This window comes from Sciurus carolinensis, chromosome 13, assembly GCF_902686445.1.
Source record: "Sciurus carolinensis chromosome 13, mSciCar1.2, whole genome shotgun sequence".
In the NCBI taxonomy this organism is placed as follows: domain Eukaryota; kingdom Metazoa; phylum Chordata; class Mammalia; order Rodentia; family Sciuridae; genus Sciurus; species Sciurus carolinensis.
This window is the reverse complement of record NC_062225.1, coordinates 25,301,441-25,321,815: the sequence shown is the minus strand read 5'-3', so window position 1 is coordinate 25,321,815 and position 20,375 is coordinate 25,301,441. Positions and strand designations below refer to the sequence as shown.

Genomic DNA, 20,375 nt, shown 5'->3' with positions numbered 1-20,375 from the left:
TCATTAAAATTATTTATGTTATATATTATATTTCACATTGTAATAGTGTGCACATAATTATACATTACATGTACAGTTAATATTCTTGGGGATGGATGAAAGAGATATCTGGTTTGAACAATTCTAGTCGTTCTGGAACCATAGAAGTTGTTCTGATAGTGAACTTACTACAGCTTCCAAGAATGAAAGAAAAGGATTAAAAAGCTTTATTTTGGGCTGGGGTTGTGGTTCAGTGGTAGAGCGCTTGCCTAGCATGTGTGAGGAACTGAGTTCAATTCTCAGCACCATATAAGAACAAATAAAATAAAGGTCCATTGACAACCACAACTAAAAAATATCTTTAAAAAAAGCTTTATTTTGTTGTTTAGTTATAGGTGGATGCAAAAATTTTATTCATTTATTTTTATGTGGTGCTGAGGATCAAACCCAGTGCCTCACATATGCTAGGCCAGCACTCTACCACTGAGCCACAACCTCAGTCCTAAAGAGTTCTTTCATAACTTAAGAGTAGAGTGAAGTTCCTTGAGTGCACCCTGTAGGGAATGAGGAAGTCCAAGCTTTTCTTGAATCCTGCAGTCTTTGGACTGGGCTGAGCTGTACTGGGCCAGGTTGGACTTGTAACTCTCTTCTGCTCTCCTCCTCCCACCCCTCTTCATTGTAGACATTGTTTCATGGACAAGCCTTGATTTTGCATTCTTATACTCCTAGATAGTACTTTCTTTTGACTTCCAGAGCAGGGGTCTTGTTTTCTGTGACCTGATTCTTTAAAAATGCACTCTGAACATTAGAAGTAAATACTGGAGAGATGGAAGACCCAGTTCACTGTTAAATGTTCCTGTTCTGGACTTGGATTGTACTTCTTTCACCATCATTTGCCTTGGATGACTCCTTGGGTCACATAGACATCCTGCCTTTGGGCTCTTTCATATGTGAGAGGCACTGAGGATTCTTTCTCTCTTCTTATGTAAGTGAATCCAGTGTAGCAGTTACTGAATCTTCCTCCCCCTTGCAAACAGCCACTACAGAATCCTGGGCCTCCCACATTCTTTGTTAGCCATGCTTGGGTGGAAGGACAGGAGAAGTTAGAAGAGAACATTAGTAGAATATAGGGAAAGTGAAAGTAGAAAAAAATAGGTTAACATGCATTTTTAAATTTTTTGTGTCAACATACTTTGGTCTTCTTTTGTGTTAATAAAAGAGATAATTCAATTTTTGTATGGGGGTCCTGGGAATTTAAAACAGGGACACTTTACCACTGAGTCACTCCAGCCCTTTCTATGTTTTATTTTCAGACAGAATTCTATATAATGAAGATAAAAATCTTACAAATAACATTCTTTATTTTCTATGTCGCATCTCATTTTTTGTTATTTGTGTGTTTGTAGACTGTGAACCGCTATTAAAGCCTCTGGATTTTCAATTCACTTTTTCTCTATCATATTTTAAAGGAATCCAACATTGTAATACACATTGCCTATTTTTCTATTGATGATTGTTTATGTTGAAGCATCATGAAATAACTTCACCTAATGGATTTGTGGAGAAAATTAGAGAAAGTCATGTGGACAACGCATTCTGTGGTAAGTTATACCACACACTGAAGGATCAAGTGTGTTGGTGTTCATCCCAACTTGATCTAAATTGCTGTTGCTTTTGATCCATGGAGAGTATATGTTCCACTGTCTTATCTTGTAACTGTGATAAAGCAAGTCAGTACTTATTTGCTAATTATAAATATATATATAAATATATATATATATATATATTTGAGGGAGTAAATCTATCGATTTAATTATTTTCATTGGTGGTGAGTTTTTAAGGATGCCTGGATTATCTGTCTAGGGACGTCCTAGAGCCAGTGAGTGGGTAGTTTGTGATTCAAGATATCAAGAGCCCATGGGAAGATAAGATCATATATAGGATAAATATCTCATATAAAAAGTTCATATATGAAGATGAATATTTCATTTATATGTCCATTTTGTCCCATCTCTTCCAGTGCTCATTATATGATATTTTTCATAGTTCTGTATGGGATAATACTTACCTGGGAAGAAATTGTGGAAGGTTTGGCAGTTAAAGATATACCTTGAACACTATAAACTTTTTCAAGACTTTTTTTCCCCTTTTTGCTAACTTTCATATCTTGAATACTTCTATAATAGTGGTATGTAATATAAGCCTAACAACTACATATTGGCAAGTCATGTCATTTGCTATATCCTTGTACTAATCAAGTAAATCCATAGTTACTAGAGGTTAAGTTGGTAGGTGAAAGATTGTGAGGAATATGTTGTATTAGTTGGGTTTAATGTTACTATAACTAACACTTGCAATAATCACCTTAAAAAGAGAAAATGTTTATTTTGGTTCACAACATTGGAGATTTCAGTGCATAGTAGTTGGCCTTGTTGCTTTTGGGCTGTGGCAAGGTAGAACATGATGAACAGGAGTGCATGGTGGAACAAGCTGCTTACTTCATGACCTGTATGAGAAAGAGAGAGGATGGAGGAGAGGAGAAGGTGTTGGTCTCCATTATCACCTCCAAGCCCATGCCCTTGATGACCAGAAGATATCCTACTAGGCCCCCCACCCTTTTATTCCAGTACTTCTTAGTGAACCCAACAGCACTCTGAGCTACTACTAGCTCCTCCTCTAAAATCTTGTTTTATGACTGGGTCTCGCTGAAGTACTCAGGTTGGCCTGGAACTTAAGATCATTCTGCCTCAGCCTTCCAAATAGCTGGGATTATTGACATACAACATTGTGCCTCATTTAGACGCCACCTCTTAAAGGTTCCACCAATTCCCAATAGTGCCAAACTGGAGAGGAAGCTTTGCCACATGGGCCTTTAGGGACATTCCAGATCAAAATTCATAGCATGTGGTAAGATCATTTTTATAGCAATATAATATTTACATACTAAAATATTCAGGTCCAATATACAGTTATAATTAGGCAAATATTTTTGCCTCTCCTGATCCCCAGGACTGATAACTATTTGCTCTTCATAATTCCACTTCTAGCTTTCAGTCTCTGCATCATCTTAGCCCCTTAAACAAGTCTTAAACTAGGAAGGAGGTACCTAAAGACTTTGATCCAATACTTTGGAACTTAGCATCATGTCCTTCCCTGACCTAAACCCTGTTTTTATATTGAGGGCATTGTCCCAGGGACAACCCAATCCCAGCAATTAGTACTGATCAGAATAACTAGGACTCATCTTGCTGTAACCTATCCATATCATCTATCCCTGACATCCTTCCATTTTCTCTTCATATTTTCTTTTTGTTTTATTAAAGACCAGAAACCCTCAAGTCTCTATATGATACCGAGACCCTACCAGATACTGTCACATTTTATTAGTGTCAACTACTTAACTGTTGCTCCTAATATCCCTTACTCCTGTCTCTATTTTCCATTCCTGTGAACTATGGATGAAGACATTCTATTACCGCTTATTGGAATCAATAAGGCCTCTCCAAAGGCCTACTCTTTGCCACTTCCCATACTTTCTGGAAACTATCCTGCCTAAGTATGGATTTTCTCCTGGAAACTATAACTGAGTTTGTTCTCGCCCTACTTGTGTCTTTTTGAAAACTTACAGTGCAAGACCAATATAGCTATTCTGGTTTCTGAGAAATTTATGTCACATTTTGTATTTTGTAATGTTTATAAACATATGGACTATTTTTGCATTCTGTCCATCATATACCTATCATATACATTTTCCTATGTTCCAAAAGAGTGTTTTATAAATTACTGTCAAGTTTGAATGTGCCTAATTGTAAGTTTGCAAATAAAAATTGTTGTAAAGAATAATAACAGTGCATATAATGTGCTTTTAAATTTAGAAACAGAAAAGTAGAAATTATTCTGAAAAACTATTGTTATGATAATTATTTACAGTTTAATCTGGAATTCAGTACTTGGTCGGGGCTCAGACACACTGTTCTTTGCTCTTCTACTTGTAGCTGAATTGAGAGTTTTCCTAACAGGTTCAGTCCTGCAACCTGATAAGTATGTGCAGATATTGCACTTGAGCTCCACTCTCATGTCTCTCAGTTTTGTTTAGGTTTTGGTATTTTCTAAAACATAACCAAGGTTATCTACTTTTAGCATGATACCTGTCATTTGATAGGAACCAGGTAAATGTCTGGCTAGCAATGGGAGTATAGGTTGATATAATTTGTGGAGGTCACTTAGGCAGTATCTTTCAAAACGTTGTTTGTTTTTCCTTCATTCCAGAAATTCTATTTCTAGAAATTTAGATATAGTTGTGTATATGTATAAGGATAGTTCATTGCGTAGCCTGTAAGAGAAGACCAAAACCCAAACCAAAGACGTGAAAACAACTAGAGGTCCATCAATATGGGACTGGTTAAGCAAATGATATTTTTAGTTATGTTACTTACAATGCATGCAATGCGCTATGGTCATTAAAAACTTGGATGGATACTGAGAAAAATCAGTATTCTAGAGACAGTGTAGAAATCGTATGGTGTGCTGCTGTTGTGTAGGAAGAAGCTATACATATATGTGAAAGTAAATATCTATAAAAGATATACAAAATGTAAATGTAAACACTTGGAAATATCTCGAAGAACACATGAGGAACTGGGTGCAGTGGGACCTAACTATTCCAGGGCCAGCAGATTTGAATTCAGGACTGCGCACTGGAACTCACAGACCTGTGCTACAGGCCTCCGGCTAAAGAGGGCGCTGTCGGCGACGAAGCCCTGTTTGTAAATCGAGCGACTCAGCAAGCCGGCGTGTGACGCCATCACGACGGGAAGTGCGTGACGCAGGCGCAGTGGGGCCGGCCCGCACTCCGTGGGTAGCTGCTCGGCGCGCTCCCGGCCCAGCATCTTTTTCCGGCACCGAGGACGCAACAGTGACGGCCTTGACCCGCTTGGCATTGGGTGGGCGGCATCTCGGCGCCCACATGAGCCAATGGCATCCTGTCCGCAGTGGCTGGGGCCGGGGACGCGACTTTTCTGGACGTCCCTCAGCAAAGAGGAAGGGCGGAAACCGCATCCCGGAAAGGTGATATGCCCTGCTGCTGGGTTGGCCCTTCCGGCTCGTACCTTCTGGGGTGGGCTCCAGGTCTTGTGGTCTCAGCCTCGCCCTGTCGCCGCGGCGAGCTTGGCCCGTCTGCCCGGGATTAGAGCCTTTGACCCTCGCTGTGCCTCCAGCAGAAGCTGAAAGGAATGGCGTGCGGCGTTCTGTGATGCGCCCCACCCTTTTAGAAGTGAGGCTGTGTCCCTTTCTCCTCGGGTCAGGTATGCCTTTGAGGCGGGCCATGATGTTGGGGACGCTCCTTAATCGTCCAGATGGAACGTGCCCTTGAATTCCTCAGGTCGTGTTTTTGTTTGGCACAGAAAATATGAGTAACAAGATTAAATTCGAATGAATCCCTCAGTACCTGCCTGAGACCTTTCACGAAAAGTAGGTTTACGTCCTTGCCAGGAATCACCGAAGCCACACTGGTGCTTCCTAACGGGTGTCTCCTGAGACCTTCCTGTACATGCCCAGATGGTTAGTTTTGAGGCTGTGTGCCTATGGGCAGTGCAACCGTTTACTCCTCGAAATCTTCCTCTCCTCCCTTCCAAACTTCATTGAGTTCTTTTGATTTTATCTCCTGAATATCTTTTGAATCTGCCAACTCGTCTCCTTCAGCATCCTAACGCAGGTCTTGCCTGACCTGTTGCAGTTGAGTGCAGTAGTGTCCATATATCTATTCTTTACTTTCTTCCAGTCTGTTCTCTTCACAAATCTTTTAAATAGGTCATTATGAACAATTGAAATTGAGCCCTGCACAGCGGTGCATGGCTGTATTCCCAGCTACTTGGGAACCTTAAGGAAGATCACAAGTTCCAATCCAGGGTCAGCAATTTAATTAGAGACCTTTTCTCTAATTAAAAAAAAAAAAAAGTGTGCGTGTATAACTTGCTGGTGAAGTCCTCATGGGGTTAGCCTCAGCACTCAAAGCATGTTGAAATTTAATGGAATTGGAAGGTAGGTCATAGACATCAGCATTATTTTAAGAATAAAAAGTCTCCTTACATGGTCTGTGAGGCACCTGTATGGTGTGGAATCTCTGCTTCTCCAGCCCCACTTCTTACTGCTCTTGACTTTCTGTGCTTGAGGTATTTTGAATTCACCATACTTACTTCTAACTTGTCCTGCAGAAGTAAGCTCAAATATTACTTTGCAGGGTTGACTCCTATCTTTTTAAATGAAGTTCACAGTCCCTTTCTATTTGAAGAGTTTTTTGTTCAAAAATAAACTTTAAATGCCCTACCAATTGAATTTGATGCTATCAGTTGTATGAAGACTAAACAATCGTGTTTAGTGAAAGAATTGAATTTAAACTACTGCACTATGTTTGTATCAATAACACCTTAGTATTTGGTACTGAGGTTAGAGTGTGTGAGGGATGCACAAGTTGTGACCCAACTGACTTTAGATATTTCCGATTTGTGGAAGCCTTTTTCCTGTTGACTTGGATCTGTTTTCAAGGTGGGGAGATGCGAAAAAGGAAATGTTACCAGTCAGGGATGAATAAGTTAAGTGGCAGAATGCAGAGCACAGAGAAGGGACATGCTGTGGGCTGGGACTCTAGTTTCCCAGAAGCCTTTGTTCTGTGCAGGGAGACAAGGCTAACATATAGTTTGACTAACAAGAATGTATCTACTAGGTGGAAAGACTATCTCCCAGTTGGACAGAGGATGCCTGGGACTCGATTCATTGCTTTCAAAGTTCCTTTGCAAAAGGTAAGCAAAAGTTAATTCAGTATTGTTTCAGAAATCTAAATTCACCACATGGAAGACTGGGGTTCTTTTTCTTCTTCAAATTAATATGGAATTTTAATATATAACACTATGTATATATATATATATATATATATATTTTTTTTTTTTAACACTAGTTGAAAATTTATTGAATAAAAATTGTTGACTATAAAAAAACTTTAGTAATTATGTGTACATCATAAATATAGGTTCCTTTTTGGGGTAGGGGTTAAAAACCCCAGTATCCTTGCTTCTAGGTGGGAACATGCAGACAAGGTGTGCCCTTTTCTCTCTGTTGGCTGTGTAGGCCACATAGCCAGCAGGAAGTCGGGTGGTAGTGGCCAACAGAGGAGCAGTCCAGACTCTGCAGAGGAATGGTGTCATCCAGCTGTGACATCCTGTGATGAGGAGCTTCTTTGGTGGGAGAGGTTCTTTTGGGATGTAGATGATCATAACCATGCCACTTGTAACCTCTGAAAGTAGAGTGGACATTGTCTCTGCCATCATCACTCATCTGGCTCTGAGTTTTACGCATATGCAAATAATTGAACCCTTATTTGTGACTGTCTCTGGGACTTAGGAGTCACAACTCATGCATCCATATGGTCTACAGTGTTACACAGCGAGGCCTGGGTGTGGGGTGGTAGAGTGTTGATAGTCAGGCAGCCTGACTTCATTGCTTCTGTGGCTAGCCACTATATTAGATCAGCTTCTTGAATAGGAAAGTATTTAAAAAAAAAAAAGTCTGACATTGGTGTTTTAAACATTTCCAGATACTTGATACACCATAATCAAATTCTGATCCAAAAGTTTTTTTTTTTTTTAATGGGAAAACTAGTTTTATTTACACATTAATTTTAAGAATTAATCTTGCTCTAAATCATGCTGTTTGGATTGGTGAACTTTTTGTATTTGTCTTGATGATGGTGACCTTTACTTAGAATTCATTTATGGAGGCCACAGTGCAATCACTGTACTAAAACATAACGTGACTGTGTCCACTTTATAATGAACTATTGGATTCTCTTACTTTAAAATTTTCAAAGTTAATTTAGTTAACTCTCAGAGCCATGCCACGGAAAGATTATACTATGCAGGTCTATTATTTATGAAATTACAGCAGTTTTGATTAATTCGAAGAATTCCCACCTGGTGCCCACAACACAGAGTTTTTGCAACTTCCTATTCAGTGCCAGAGCTGGTCCGTGGCTTGTCTGCTTACACTTGTGACTGCGTGTACCAGGGCTTCATGTAATGTTGTACTTAGAGTCATGGCTAACTATAGCCAAACTGGAAATATGGAGAAAGTTCTTTAACAGTGTATTTCATTTGAATGCGTCTGTGGAATTCAACCAAATACTTATTTTCCAAAATAACATTAAGAAACAGCTTCCACTGTTTTCTACAGTGTCTTGGTGACCATCTTTGCTTGCCCTCCCCCAAGAGCCAGCCTGCTTCTGCCGAGTTGGATGGTCTAGTTTGAATTTCCCCTGCTCTGCACCAAACAAGGGATCCCTAACTGAATCTATAGAATTGGGGATTCTCTGTGAGTTTCTATGCTGTAAATTCTCACTGCTATCTACTGAAAATTCTGTATGTTCTAATTAACTATCAGCTAATAGTATTTTGGCTGTCTTGTTTTCCACCAGTTTTTTTTTTTTTAATTTGGGCTTATTTTTAATAGAGGCTATGAGTATATCAAAAAATTATTAGAACATGGTTTTCAACCATATCACACTCCATTTTCCTTTTTGTAGCAGATGCTTCTTAAAGTGTCTTTTGCTCCCAATAAATAAGTTTACAGATAAAAATAATTTACTTCAAAACATACTTTTAAAGAAATCAATATAAATCCACAACTTTAAATAATATACTAACTTTATAATTAAATAACATATTTCAGTATCTAAATTAATGACCATTAGCACACTAGAAGATATAAAGAAAGAGATGCTTACATATGAATGCAAGATCTACACAATATAGATTGTGACTTAGGGGTGTTATATTTCCATAGCATTGAACAACTCAATAGATTTCCAAACAAAACAAAATGTAGTCTTCACTTAATTGATAAGGTGATTACTGCCCTGAGAAATCCAGTGGACATTAAAATTGTGCAAAAAATACTTTGTGAACCAGAGTTAGGTTCTAAAGCTTAGGTAAATAGCAGTTTTTTTTTAAAAAAAAAAAACTATTAATGTTGACTAGGATGTTCACAAGTCATTTAAGATGTGGAACATACATAAACAAACATTTACATATTGAGTGAGCCTTTTTCTTGCTTCGGGTCAGTGGAAGAGAGGTTTGTAATTTAGCTTCCAGAAGAGTAGAAACTCTCCTTTTGTATCTCTTAGTTTGCTAGCATCATAGGAGTTGAATAAATGCATAATAGAGGATTTTAGCACACATTTGCTCTCTATTTCATTCTCTCTGACAGAGTTTTGAAGCCAAACTTGCTCCAGAAGAACGCTTTTCTCCTCTAGATCTTTTTAACAAAATTCGAGAACAAAATGAAGAACTTGGACTGATTATTGATTTAACATATACTCAGCGCTATTATAAGTCAGAGGTAAATTGAACCCTTAAAGGAACATTCTTCATTATCATATTAAAATGATTTATAGTAATTCAGTTATAATTTAGTAGTTTTCATCTTGTGCTTATATGAAGCCTGACCTTCTTTCATGGGTAATGGTAATTTTAAAAGGAAACCAAAGGGTTTCCTTAATTACTTACTTTTATTTGCTATCTCAAGATTGGAGAGATGAATTGAACCATTTGGTAACCGTTACTACTGTTTATACCCAGTTTTTTTTCATCATTTTCAACAAAACCTCTTTAATCATTAAACAATAATTCTCTTTTCTTCCCATTTTCCAGCCCCTGGTAACCTCTAATCTACTTTTTGTCTCTATAATTTTGCCTATTCTTGGCACCTCATACAAATGGAATAATATTTGTCCTTCTGTGTCTAGCCCATTTCATTAATTATGTTTTCAAGATTGATGCATTTTGTGGCATGTGTCAGAATCTTATTCCTTTTCAAGGCTAAATATTTCTTTGTATGAATATGCCATGTTTTGTTAATCCTTTATGTATTTATAGGCACTTGGATTATTTCTTTGGCTATAGTGAATGTGCTACTATGAACATTGGTGTACAAATGTGTGCTTTTCGTTTTTTGGTTTTGGCATTGGGGATTGAACCCAGGAGGGCTTTACCATTGAGCCTTATCCCCAGCCCTCTTTAATTTTTATTTTGAAACGTTGTCTCACTAAATTGCTTAGGGCCTTGATAAGTCACTAAGGCTGGCCTCAAACTTGTCATCCTCCTGCCTCAGTCTGCTGAGTCACTGGGAGTACAGGTGCATGCTACCATGCTGGGCTGGTGTATAAATATTTGTCTGAATACTTGCTTTTAGTTCTTCTAGATGTCTGACTAGGAGTAGAATTACTGGGTTACATGGTGCTTCTGTTTGACCTTAAGAGAAACTGCTGCACTTTTCCAGTGTCATCTTGTTTTTTAAGCTGTTATCCTAAATGTCACACAGATAAAGAGAGACATAATACTTATAGGTGTTTATTGTATACCCACTAATGCCTTCAGCTTTAATGTTTATCAACTGATGACTGTCTTATTTCTTCTATACCCCTACCTTTTTCACCCCATTCTGTAGTATTTCAAAGCAAATCTCAGATATCTTATAATTTTATCTTTACTTCTTTAATATGTATGTTTAAGTATAAGTACTTTTTTTTTTATATCAGTTCTTGAAAGGCACATATCCCGTCATTGCTCAAACTTGCTTTAGCTTCTAAATGTCATAAAATAATGTCACGTTGCAGTTAGTTAAGTATCTTAAGTCTTATCTATCAATGCCTTTCCATGTCTCTCTTACTGCCCCCTTACTTACCTTGAAATTTATGTATTAAAGAAATCAGGTAGTGTTTGTGTTACGTAGTTTTTGATAATTGCATCCCCATATGTCATTAACATTTTTTCTAGTTTTTTACTTTCTGCACATTGGTAGTTAGATGTAGCTTGATCAGATTCAGGCTTGACTTTTCTAGTTTTTTTGTTTGTTTGTTTTTTTGGTTTTTTGGGGTTTTTTTGACAAGGCAGTTTCAGAAGTAATGATGTATTTGTTCTTCCCTGAGGAAGCTTATAAGTGAGTGATTATCTTTTTCTATGATTGTTAGCCGTTACGATGATTAGTCCATCAGTTCTTTTGAGACTTCAAAAAATAGAGAAATCAGTAATTCTTTTTTCATTTATTAGCTGTGGATTTTTCTTTGAAGAGAAGTTTCCTCTTATCATCTGGAGACCCAGTTGTGCAGGCATGATTCTTTCCTTTTATTTAAGTTTCCACAGTAATGAGTTGGACTAATAGGATTTTGATTATTAACTTATTTTTTTATATCATTATGAACTCCATGCCTTCGTTTTTGTTACTGAGATACAAGTAGAAAAGCCCTATCTCTGGACAGTTGGAGCTTCTCAGTTTGGTTCCTGAGACATTTTGAAACAACCTTAGTAATGTTTGTTCACTATTTTTGCTATTTGTATAAAAAAAGTTCCAGGCTCATTTTGTACATCTTGTGCCCCAGCCTGAATCAGCCATTTTAACAAGGTACTTAGATTCCTTTTAGTGGGAATGATACTTAGAGACTATCATCTGAGTGTTAGAGATATGTATTGCTACCAGGCCGACAATGTTCCTTTTTCAGTGGAATTATGTTTGTGCGTGTGTGTTTATAATGTAAAAGCATGAGTCCATGCTGATACTTTCCATTTAACTTCTGAGCTATAGGCTTTTCACTTACCCTCTTTTTCCTTTTCACTATACTTTTTCCCACCCCAAGAATTACTTCTACTTAAATCACATCTGCATTATGAAGGCACTGGCCCTTGTAATGTGAAATATTGGGTAGAACCGTTCATATAATTTTTAGTTACGTTCCATGTGCATTTGTTCACATGGAACCTGCTAGGTATACTACCTATTAACTATCTCTCCTATAGTTTTAATGAAAAGTAATACTTCGTGGATGGAGCAGCTTGGGAAAAAAAGTGGCTCTTTTATCAGAATTGTTGACATTTATAATAAGATTGTTATAATTTCTTAGTTTATATTCCAGCTCCTCTTATCTTTAATTCTTTCCCTACAAATGAAATAATATACATATTTTTTTCTTGGTTTTTTTCTTATAGGATTTGCCAGAAACTATTCCTTACCTAAAAATTTTTACAGTTGGGCATCAAGTGCCTGATAACAACACTATTTTTAAATTCAAATCTGCCGTTAGTGGATTTTTGAAAGAAAATAAAGACAATGGTGAGTTTCTGTATGTGCTTGTTATCTGAACTCCAATGTTTTTGATATGAAGTTGGAAGTTTTGATATTTTTAATAGTTCTGATAATAGGCCCATTGTCTTTTATTGTGTTAAGGTGAAAATGTCAGATTTAGGTAGTAGACTAAGGGTTTTCCCTTTTCTGGGTCACAGATAAACAGTTTACTTTGGAAAGTGATTTTAATGAGAAATATGAACTCAACTAGCTCACCGATCTCTTAAAAAAAATTACTTATAATGAAGTGTTTTTTTGTCTTTTATATTGGTTAAGTGGCTAGAGGAGAAAACAGTATTTCAGGGTCTGGCTATGTATATTGAAGCTATTTCTTATGTTTTTCCACTTTGAGAATAGTTGTACTTGTATCCAGTATCAAAAGTAGAGGCCAAGCTGGTATGTGCTGGTGGAGCTTGTCTAGCATGTGTGAGATCCCAAGTTTCATCCGCAGCATAGCATATTTTTTTTAAAAAGGTTAAGGCATTCCATTTGTTTCATTCAAAAACAAATTTTATTCTCCTAGCCCGTTGTGGTTTTTTTCACTCCTTTTTTCTATAATTAAGTCAATTACTGATAGGTACTCCATTTGAATGTATTTGTCTCGGTACAGTCGTAGCTCTTAATACCTGACCAGACCTTCTGCAGTTCAAACCATTGAGTTTAATTGGGGTTATTTGAGAAATTTTCTCCAGTGAATGTTTACTTTCTAGTAGATAATTTTTTATTATACATGTATATTTTTTAAAAATTCCTTTTCAGAGTAGTGGTCATATTGTGGTACCTTATAAATGTTACTCTTCAATAATCATCTCTTTTTTAGTGTATCTATTTTAGTTATTTAACTCTTTATTTCTTGTTTTATAGACAAACTTATTGGTGTCCACTGTACACATGGTTTAAACCGGACTGGCTACCTCATCTGCAGGTGAGTTGCCAATTCCAGAGGCAAACTGTGTTTAAGTTGTTTTTGTCTAATAACAATGGTAATGTAAGTTTGTTGCAAGAAATGTAATCAGTATAGAAATGTGTAAAGTAGAAAGAAATATAGATCCCCACCCAGAAATTACCATCATTAATAATTTAGTATACATCCTTTTAAACTTCAAAAATGCAGATACAAGTGTATATGGTATAATAGATGTTCTGTTTTATAATTTAATATGTTGTAGAAAGTACTTGGTGACCTTATTCTTTTTTAAGGCTGCACTGTTCCTTTGTGTGCTGATGAACATAAAAGTCATAAGTTTTTGATACTATATAAAGCATTAAAATAGTGAACATTCATGTGTGAGCATCTTTGAATACATTTGTCTTTGTCCCAGAGATAATTTCACTCAAGGTGGAAATTCTGAATTCAAGAGTGCATTTTATACATTCTATGAATATCAATACACTATACCTATTTATGTTTGTTTATTCAGAGAGTATGTACTGAGCATCTGGTATATGTAGGCACTGTACTGGCAAAGAACCTTGACTGCCTTTTATGAAGAAATAGATATGAAAGAATCACACAAATGCATATAGGAATATAACTCTGACAGGTTCTAAGAAAGATAGGGACTTGGTACTATGAGAGCATGAATTGGGAAGAATTTGACTTTATCAGGGAACTAGGTTTCCACAGAGAGCTTTGAGCAAATATCAGAAAGTTGAATTGGTATTGACCAGGGTAGGGACACTGTGGAGAGAATTGTGGACATAAGGAACAGCAAAGATCCTATAACAGGATGATTTAACCATGTTGGAGGAATCAGACCATGAGGTAAGTATAGCATTAAAATGGAGCTGGAAGTATGGGTAGGACCTAGATCATGCAGAGCTATGTTTAAGACTTTGTTTTAAGAACAGAAGGAAACTATTGAACTTTTTTGTTGGGAGTGAGTGTGTAGAACATAATCAAATTTGCATTTTCAAACTTTCATTTTACTACTGAGTAAAGAATGAACTGCAGAAGAAAGGAGTCATGTTAGGAAGCTTTTGTAGGAATTGAGCATAATAGTAGCTTGGACCGAGGTGTGGTAATCATTTTGGTGGAAAGATATGGTCATATTCTAGAGATATTTTGGTTATATCATTTGTCAGTACTTGGTGGTGGGTTGAAGTTCAGAGTGAGGAAGAAATGGCTGAGGTGATGGTGGCTTCTCCTTCTGGCCCAGACAGTTGTTATAGAATATTTTTTTGAATGTGATGTTAATTTTCCCAGTTTGTCTTTTCCTCTGCCAATTTAAGGAAGTCTTCTGTTTTTAGCGTACAAAGTATTTTGATGAAAAACAACTATTTAATTTTCCATATACCTGTAAAACATTTGCCACTTTGGTCCTGTATTTCCTTCCTTTATTAGTTAAATTATTATTATATCAATGTAAGTATTTTTATTAATAGATTTTCTAAAGTTGGGTCATCTTGCATTCTTGGAATAAGGTCTTTTTGTGGTCATGGCATATCATTCTTTAATAATAATTGTTGGATTAGATGTGCTGATATTTTCTTAGGATTTTTATGTCTCCATTTATAAGTGAAATTGGACCTTTTGAAAAAAACTTTTTTTCTTTTGTATATATCAATGACCCAAATTATGTTGTTTTGTTAGATATTTGATTGATGTAGAAGGCATGAGGCCAGATGATGCAATTGAATGTAAGTATGAGGGTTGTCACTATTTTTCCCTTTTCATAAAAGTTAAAGGTAAAAATGTAGATGAATTTCTCAAGTTTTGGGAAAAAAAAATAGTTTGTAATTCATTTGTTCCAATATAACAAATTAAGAAAAGGAAAAAGAAAACTTAACTTTTGGGGCTGGGGGTGTATCTCAGTGGTAGAGTACCTGCTTAGCATGCTTGAGGCCCTGGGTTCGATCTCCAGCACCAAAAGAAAAAAAGGAAAAATAAATAAATAAATAAACCCAAGAAATAAATAAACCCAAGAAAGATAATCTTTTTCCAAAGTTATAAAGGGATATATCTGGAAGTAATGAAATGCAACGGCCTAAATAATTAGTCAATGAATTTCAGCTTTGATTTACTTTCTCTGGGAAAGATTTGTTTTCTGTACAATTATTTCTAACAGTTCATCCACTCCTCAGTATTCAATAGGTGCCGGGGACATTGCATAGAAAGACAAAACTACATTGAAGACCTTCAGAATGGTCCTATCAGAAAGTAAGTCTTATATTTTATATGTGATATTTGTAGTTAGGGTCTTTTTTTGCATAATTCAGGTTGTATATGTCCATCTTCTGGTAGCTTATTCATTTGCTGGGGGGAACCTTAACAAATCAGGGTGGGCAGAGGAAGGAATTTTTATTTTAATGGGCCAAAATATATACTTACTAAATTGACTACCAAGTTGGTAAACCAGTAATATTGTGTGAAAATATTCTCTTTGAGGAATTGGTCAAGTGATTTTGAAGACTCAACACATCTCATGGAACCAGTTCACACCTCTAACAAGTCTGGTAACCAAGGATCTAGGTTTAATTTCCATCGGACCTATGGTTATCCGATGCCTTCCCGGCGTTTTCACACCCCACACTTTCAGCAGTCATTCAGGTACCTCTGCTTTTCCTTTTTCTGAACCTGAAATAGAAATTAATATTATAAATCACTGAAAATGCTTTATGATAATGATGAGGAGTTGATGTCTTACTGATCATTGTGAACCAGAAGATGTCATCTTGCTCTGTAGTTTGGAATATCAAATACTGAGTAGAGAAATAGGTAATTTCAGAGGCAGTTCGGAAAGAGATTTAGACATTTTTATTGATTGGTAGACTCAAGTTAATATATCTACCAGAAAGAATCTTGCATTCTTAGACTACATGAATTGTGGTATAGTTTTCAGAATAAGGAAAAAGAGTAAATATAAATTAAAATAATAAAATCCCAATAGAAACATTTATAAAGGATTTGAACAGATAAATCACAAAAGTATTTTACTTGGGAAATGGGAAAAATTTCAGTTTGATTAAAATAGTCTATTATGACTCTCCAGAAAGTCCAGAAAGAGAACCAATAGGAATTAGATGATAGAGAGAGAGAAAGAAAGGCTTTATTAGGGAAATTGGTTCATGTTATTATGGAGGCTTAGAAGTCCTACAACAGGCCATCTGCAAGTTGGAGGCCCAAGGTTGCCAATAGTGTCGCAGAATCCAAGTGAAAAAGCATCTGAACCAGGGAACCTGGTAATTCTCAGGCTGAGTCCTAAGACCAAAGGCCTGAGAATCCATGGGTTGGGGTAGGGCATGGGAAGGTAGAGGAAAGGTGCTGCTCATGCAAGTCCTGGAATCCAAAGGCTGGGACACTTGGAGTTCCGATATCAAGGGCAGAAGAAGGGTGCCCCAGCTCCAGTAGTGAGGGCAAATTCACCTTTTCTGCTGGTTTATTAGGGTTCATCTACACTGTAGCAGAATCTTCCCACTCAGTCTTCCAACTCACCTACCAGCCTTTTCCAAAAACACCTTCATAGACATATCTAGAAATAATGCTTTACCAGCTATGTAGGTATTCCTTCTTCAGTCAAGTTAATACCTGAAATTAACCATCACAAAATAGCAAGGTATTATTCTTTCACTATTTTAGCAACAGTTTTTGATGAGCTACCCCATGGTTGTCAGGCTAGTCTTGGATTTGCATCCTGGCTGTGCCATTCACCCATTGTATGATTTTGGGTGAGATACTTAACCTCTGTAGAGTTCCCTTTATTTATCAATCAGGTGAGATTTTAATAATACATACCCCCACAGACGTTGACTACTACATGAGTTAAAACAGTGTAACATATTGTAAACACTTGGAAAAAAGATGTTGGCATTTGTTTTAAAAGATGTAAACATTTTAAAAAGATCTTGCCAGTGATAACCCTTTTGAAACAATTTTAATAGCCATAACAATACTCATGCCTGGTAATTCCATGTTGAGACTAAGGAAATACTTCCAAATATGGAACAGGCTATATTTATTCTGTGATTCAGCACACTTCCAAAGTCCCTACTGTGTCTGCAATGTCTGAGACACTGGCCTAGGTGCTCAGGCTCCAATGGTATATATTTGGGGATATTAATGCAAGAAATACTATGATGGTAAAGACTGGTAGTGTGATTTCTAACAGTGGAGACTAGCTCAGTAATTATATTTATACTTTGACATTTTATAAAACCATTGAAAGTGATGGCTCACTTAGTAAAAACAATAGGTTGTAATTCAACAGTCAAAAAAAAAAGATTCAAATAGAAAAAGACAAAAAGGAAATATGAACCACTTGAATTAGATGAAGTGGGATTGAGGGATTTGTGGGTTTTATTTTTATCAAATTTCCAACTATTTTGTAATTATGTATATTCACTGATCTTGCTTTTGAAATAATTAAATCCTAATTATCCAAATTACCTGTATGTACCAGTTTGATAGAGTATTTTTTATACTTTTTAATTAATTTATTTATTAAAGTAAAAACTGCTCCATTTTCCATACTAAATAGCTTATTGTTTTATATCAACCCTGTCATACTTATGGAGGGAAAGGTAGAAAGACTCCTGGGAACCTGTGTTCCAGGGCATTGTGGGAAATTTAAATATATTGTCTTGTTATACCTTCATAACAGCCTGGCAACATATTATTAGCTCTGTTTTATAAAGAATGAGGAGATAGAAAGATTTAAGTAATTTATCCGCTAAGATCAAATAGGTAGCAAACAGAAGAACCGGAATATCTATATGTTATTTCATAAAGCTTATTATATATTTCACTAATACTAATAATGGATTATTACTTTTTGTTTAAGAAAATTTTCACAAAGTCAGAATGTTTACCAGAGAGGCCATATCCCTCCTCCTGGCCCCGCTGGAGAGGACTATTCACAAAGGAGATACTTTTGGAATGTGAAGCCAAATGGCAGTCAAGCAGTCCAGGATAAGAGGTGGTGTCCTGGCAGTTATCAGAGACTGTCCTATCCAGCCCATTGGGGATGGACCGAGTGATACAAAACCTGTCCCGGATATCTCCCTGGAGGCCAGAGCTGCACTGAAGATAGCTGGAGTGACTTTTAATAAAATCAGGTCAAATGAGGTTTTCAGGTCAAATGAGGTTTTTGTTTGTTTTTTCAAAGTCTTGTTTTATTGCTTCCTTACATGTGTTCAGACTTTTAAAGGAATTACATTAATATTTACCTCTTTGCTGATACATTTACAGTAATTACAGCAATGCAAAAAACAAAACAAAAAAAAAACTGTCATTCCAGTCTTAAATTTTTCTAAAGGAAGATGATATTTTAGAACTGAAGTATTAAGAACTTCCCTTGCCAGTTATTTTTTAAAATTCTGTCTTCTTTCTATGTATTTTCTTCTGATTAGACTTATAACATAAGTTTGTGTATGTACAGAATTTTTTAGTGTTTTTTGTCATGTTCTTTTGACCCAGTCATTAAGGGTATCTTTTTTTCCATAACTCTTCAAAATTTCTATTAAAATTTACCTAGGAGAAAATTTCTTTAGAAGCTAGTCACTATCTGTAATTAATTGTGGTGTTTTTGTGATTAGGCATTTCTTTCTTTGGCAATTAATTATGGGATTTGACCAAACTTTCTTTCACCAAATTGCCAGATAAGCCATCTAACACAGGGATGGATAAAATTTGAAAGACTGATTATCAGTTGGGTGAGAGAGACTAATTGATAAACCAGAATGCTGGTTAATTAAATCAAATCATTATTTACCTTACAGGATAAATGTCATGAACAGGGTAGAATTATCCAGAAAGCTTGGAAACTTTATAGATTATAAAGGTTGTTTTTTGAATGGAATGGGGTGTGACCATAAATTGCCTGAGATGTCTGGTAAAACTATTGATGTTATTGCTCCTCTGTTAAACATCCCTCTAGGATTTTTCTCCAGTTGCCTCTCACTGGAGTGGTGCTTTACCTCAGGAACACACAGGTAGATCATTTGGGAGAATGTTAATTATTTTTAGTTGCAGAGGAAGCCAGAAACCTTTGCTTGCCCAAGCAAGTGTCTCATCAGTCAATATTTGATGAATACTAGGGCAACTTGGCTTCCTTTTTTAAAGCCTCTGGTTTTGAGGATTTGTATCATAGATTATCTGATACTGCACATGAGGGATATTTTCTCTGTTTTCTCTTATGTATGAACAACATGTGGAATCTGATCTTAAGGAAGTACTCTGCTTCAGCTGTTCGTACCTATGTCTAGTTGGCTCAATCAGGGTACTCTATTTGATCTAAGTAATGGCTGATAAAGTTTTTCTCTGCTCTCCACATTTAACAGAGATACAAAAGTCCTTCTTGCTACAAGCCTACTCTTGTAGAATTGTTCCCCAGGATACATCCTGAAGGCTCACATTGGAAGAAATTGGAGCAAGACAACTGTGAGGCAAAGCAGAATCAGCAGGGGTAGGTATGGGAATCCAGCTAGTCTCATAGTTGTAAAGAAGGCCTTGGCAAGCAGCTTCAAAGGAAAACACTCCCAGTAGAAAGGGCCATCATATAAGCTTTGCCTCCTTCAAAAATTTTTATTTATTGTCCCTTTTGTATCTCCCCATTTTAGCTGTCAGCATGACTTGTTAAAAAAAAAAAAATACTAGTTAGGATTTGATATCTCCTGTTTCATTTATTCTATAACACACTGGTTCTATTTCTGCTCACACCATTGCAAAAGGACCAGCAGCTCCCTTTTTAAAAGGGCTTTAGTCTGTTCAGGCTTTTAAAATTTGTATTTTTATTTAAAAAGCACATTTTAGAATTCAGATAGCTCTTACTGAGATTACCGTGAAAAAGAACAGTCCTCTGCCCTGCCCCAATTATCTTTTCTCAAAAGCAACAACCTTAAGTAGTTTCATGTTATCATCTGGTGTTTGGCTCCATTATTTAAATAATGTGATTATATATTGCCACTTCTTGATTTTACAATTTGTTATAGTGTATTGGTGAATTCCTACTACGGTAGATGAAGAGTCTGCTTTTGCAGTACCTACCCACACTACACCACAACTTGTGGTTAAATCAGTGTTCTAAATTCACGTTACTAGGTAAATATTCCATGAGCCATAGGGTACCATAGTTACATTTCTTATATTCCCCTCTTCCCTCTCATTTTTGACTCTTTTTTACCTCTTTTCCAATAGACCTATCACTAGTTCATCCCCCAAATCTCTAATAGCATTATAAAATATCTCAACATGGGTAAATTCATCCGATTCTCTTTCATTTGAATTCTTTCCT

At 36.3% G+C, this 20,375-nt stretch overlaps 1 protein-coding gene across 3 annotated transcripts; it reads left to right on the top strand.

The window, feature by feature from the left end:
* Positions 1 to 4,819: 4,819 nt before the first annotated feature.
* On the top strand, positions 4,820 to 19,781 carry Dusp11 (dual specificity phosphatase 11). Of its 3 annotated transcripts, none has more exons than XM_047522930.1 (9): positions 4,820 to 5,046; positions 6,701 to 6,776; positions 9,235 to 9,366; positions 12,009 to 12,132; positions 13,009 to 13,069; positions 14,738 to 14,784; positions 15,229 to 15,304; positions 15,533 to 15,694; positions 17,925 to 19,781. In XM_047522930.1, the coding sequence occupies exons 1-9, from the start codon at positions 4,946 to 4,948 to the stop codon at positions 18,118 to 18,120; spliced, it is 975 nt and encodes a 324-aa protein (XP_047378886.1). In that variant the 5' UTR covers positions 4,820 to 4,945; the 3' UTR covers positions 18,121 to 19,781. The 3 variants fall into 3 exon arrangements, with proteins under 3 accessions (XP_047378886.1, XP_047378888.1, XP_047378887.1); XM_047522931.1 differs by lacking the exon at positions 4,820 to 5,046 and adding an exon at positions 5,173 to 5,282; XM_047522932.1 differs by lacking the exon at positions 9,235 to 9,366.
* The last annotated feature ends 594 nt before the right edge of the window (positions 19,782 to 20,375 follow it).

Excerpts from the sequence above, each read along its gene's own strand:
- Dusp11 (XM_047522930.1), top strand. The coding sequence starts at position 4,946 with ATGAGCCAATGGCATCCTGTCCGCAGTGGCTGGGGCCGGGGACGCGAC. Across the intron at positions 6,777-9,234 it reads TCAAAGTTCCTTTGCAAAAG|AGTTTTGAAGCCAAACTTGC; the intron begins GTAAGCAAAAGT and ends TCTCTCTGACAG. Across the intron at positions 13,070-14,737 it reads ACTGGCTACCTCATCTGCAG|ATATTTGATTGATGTAGAAG; the intron begins GTGAGTTGCCAA and ends TTGTTTTGTTAG.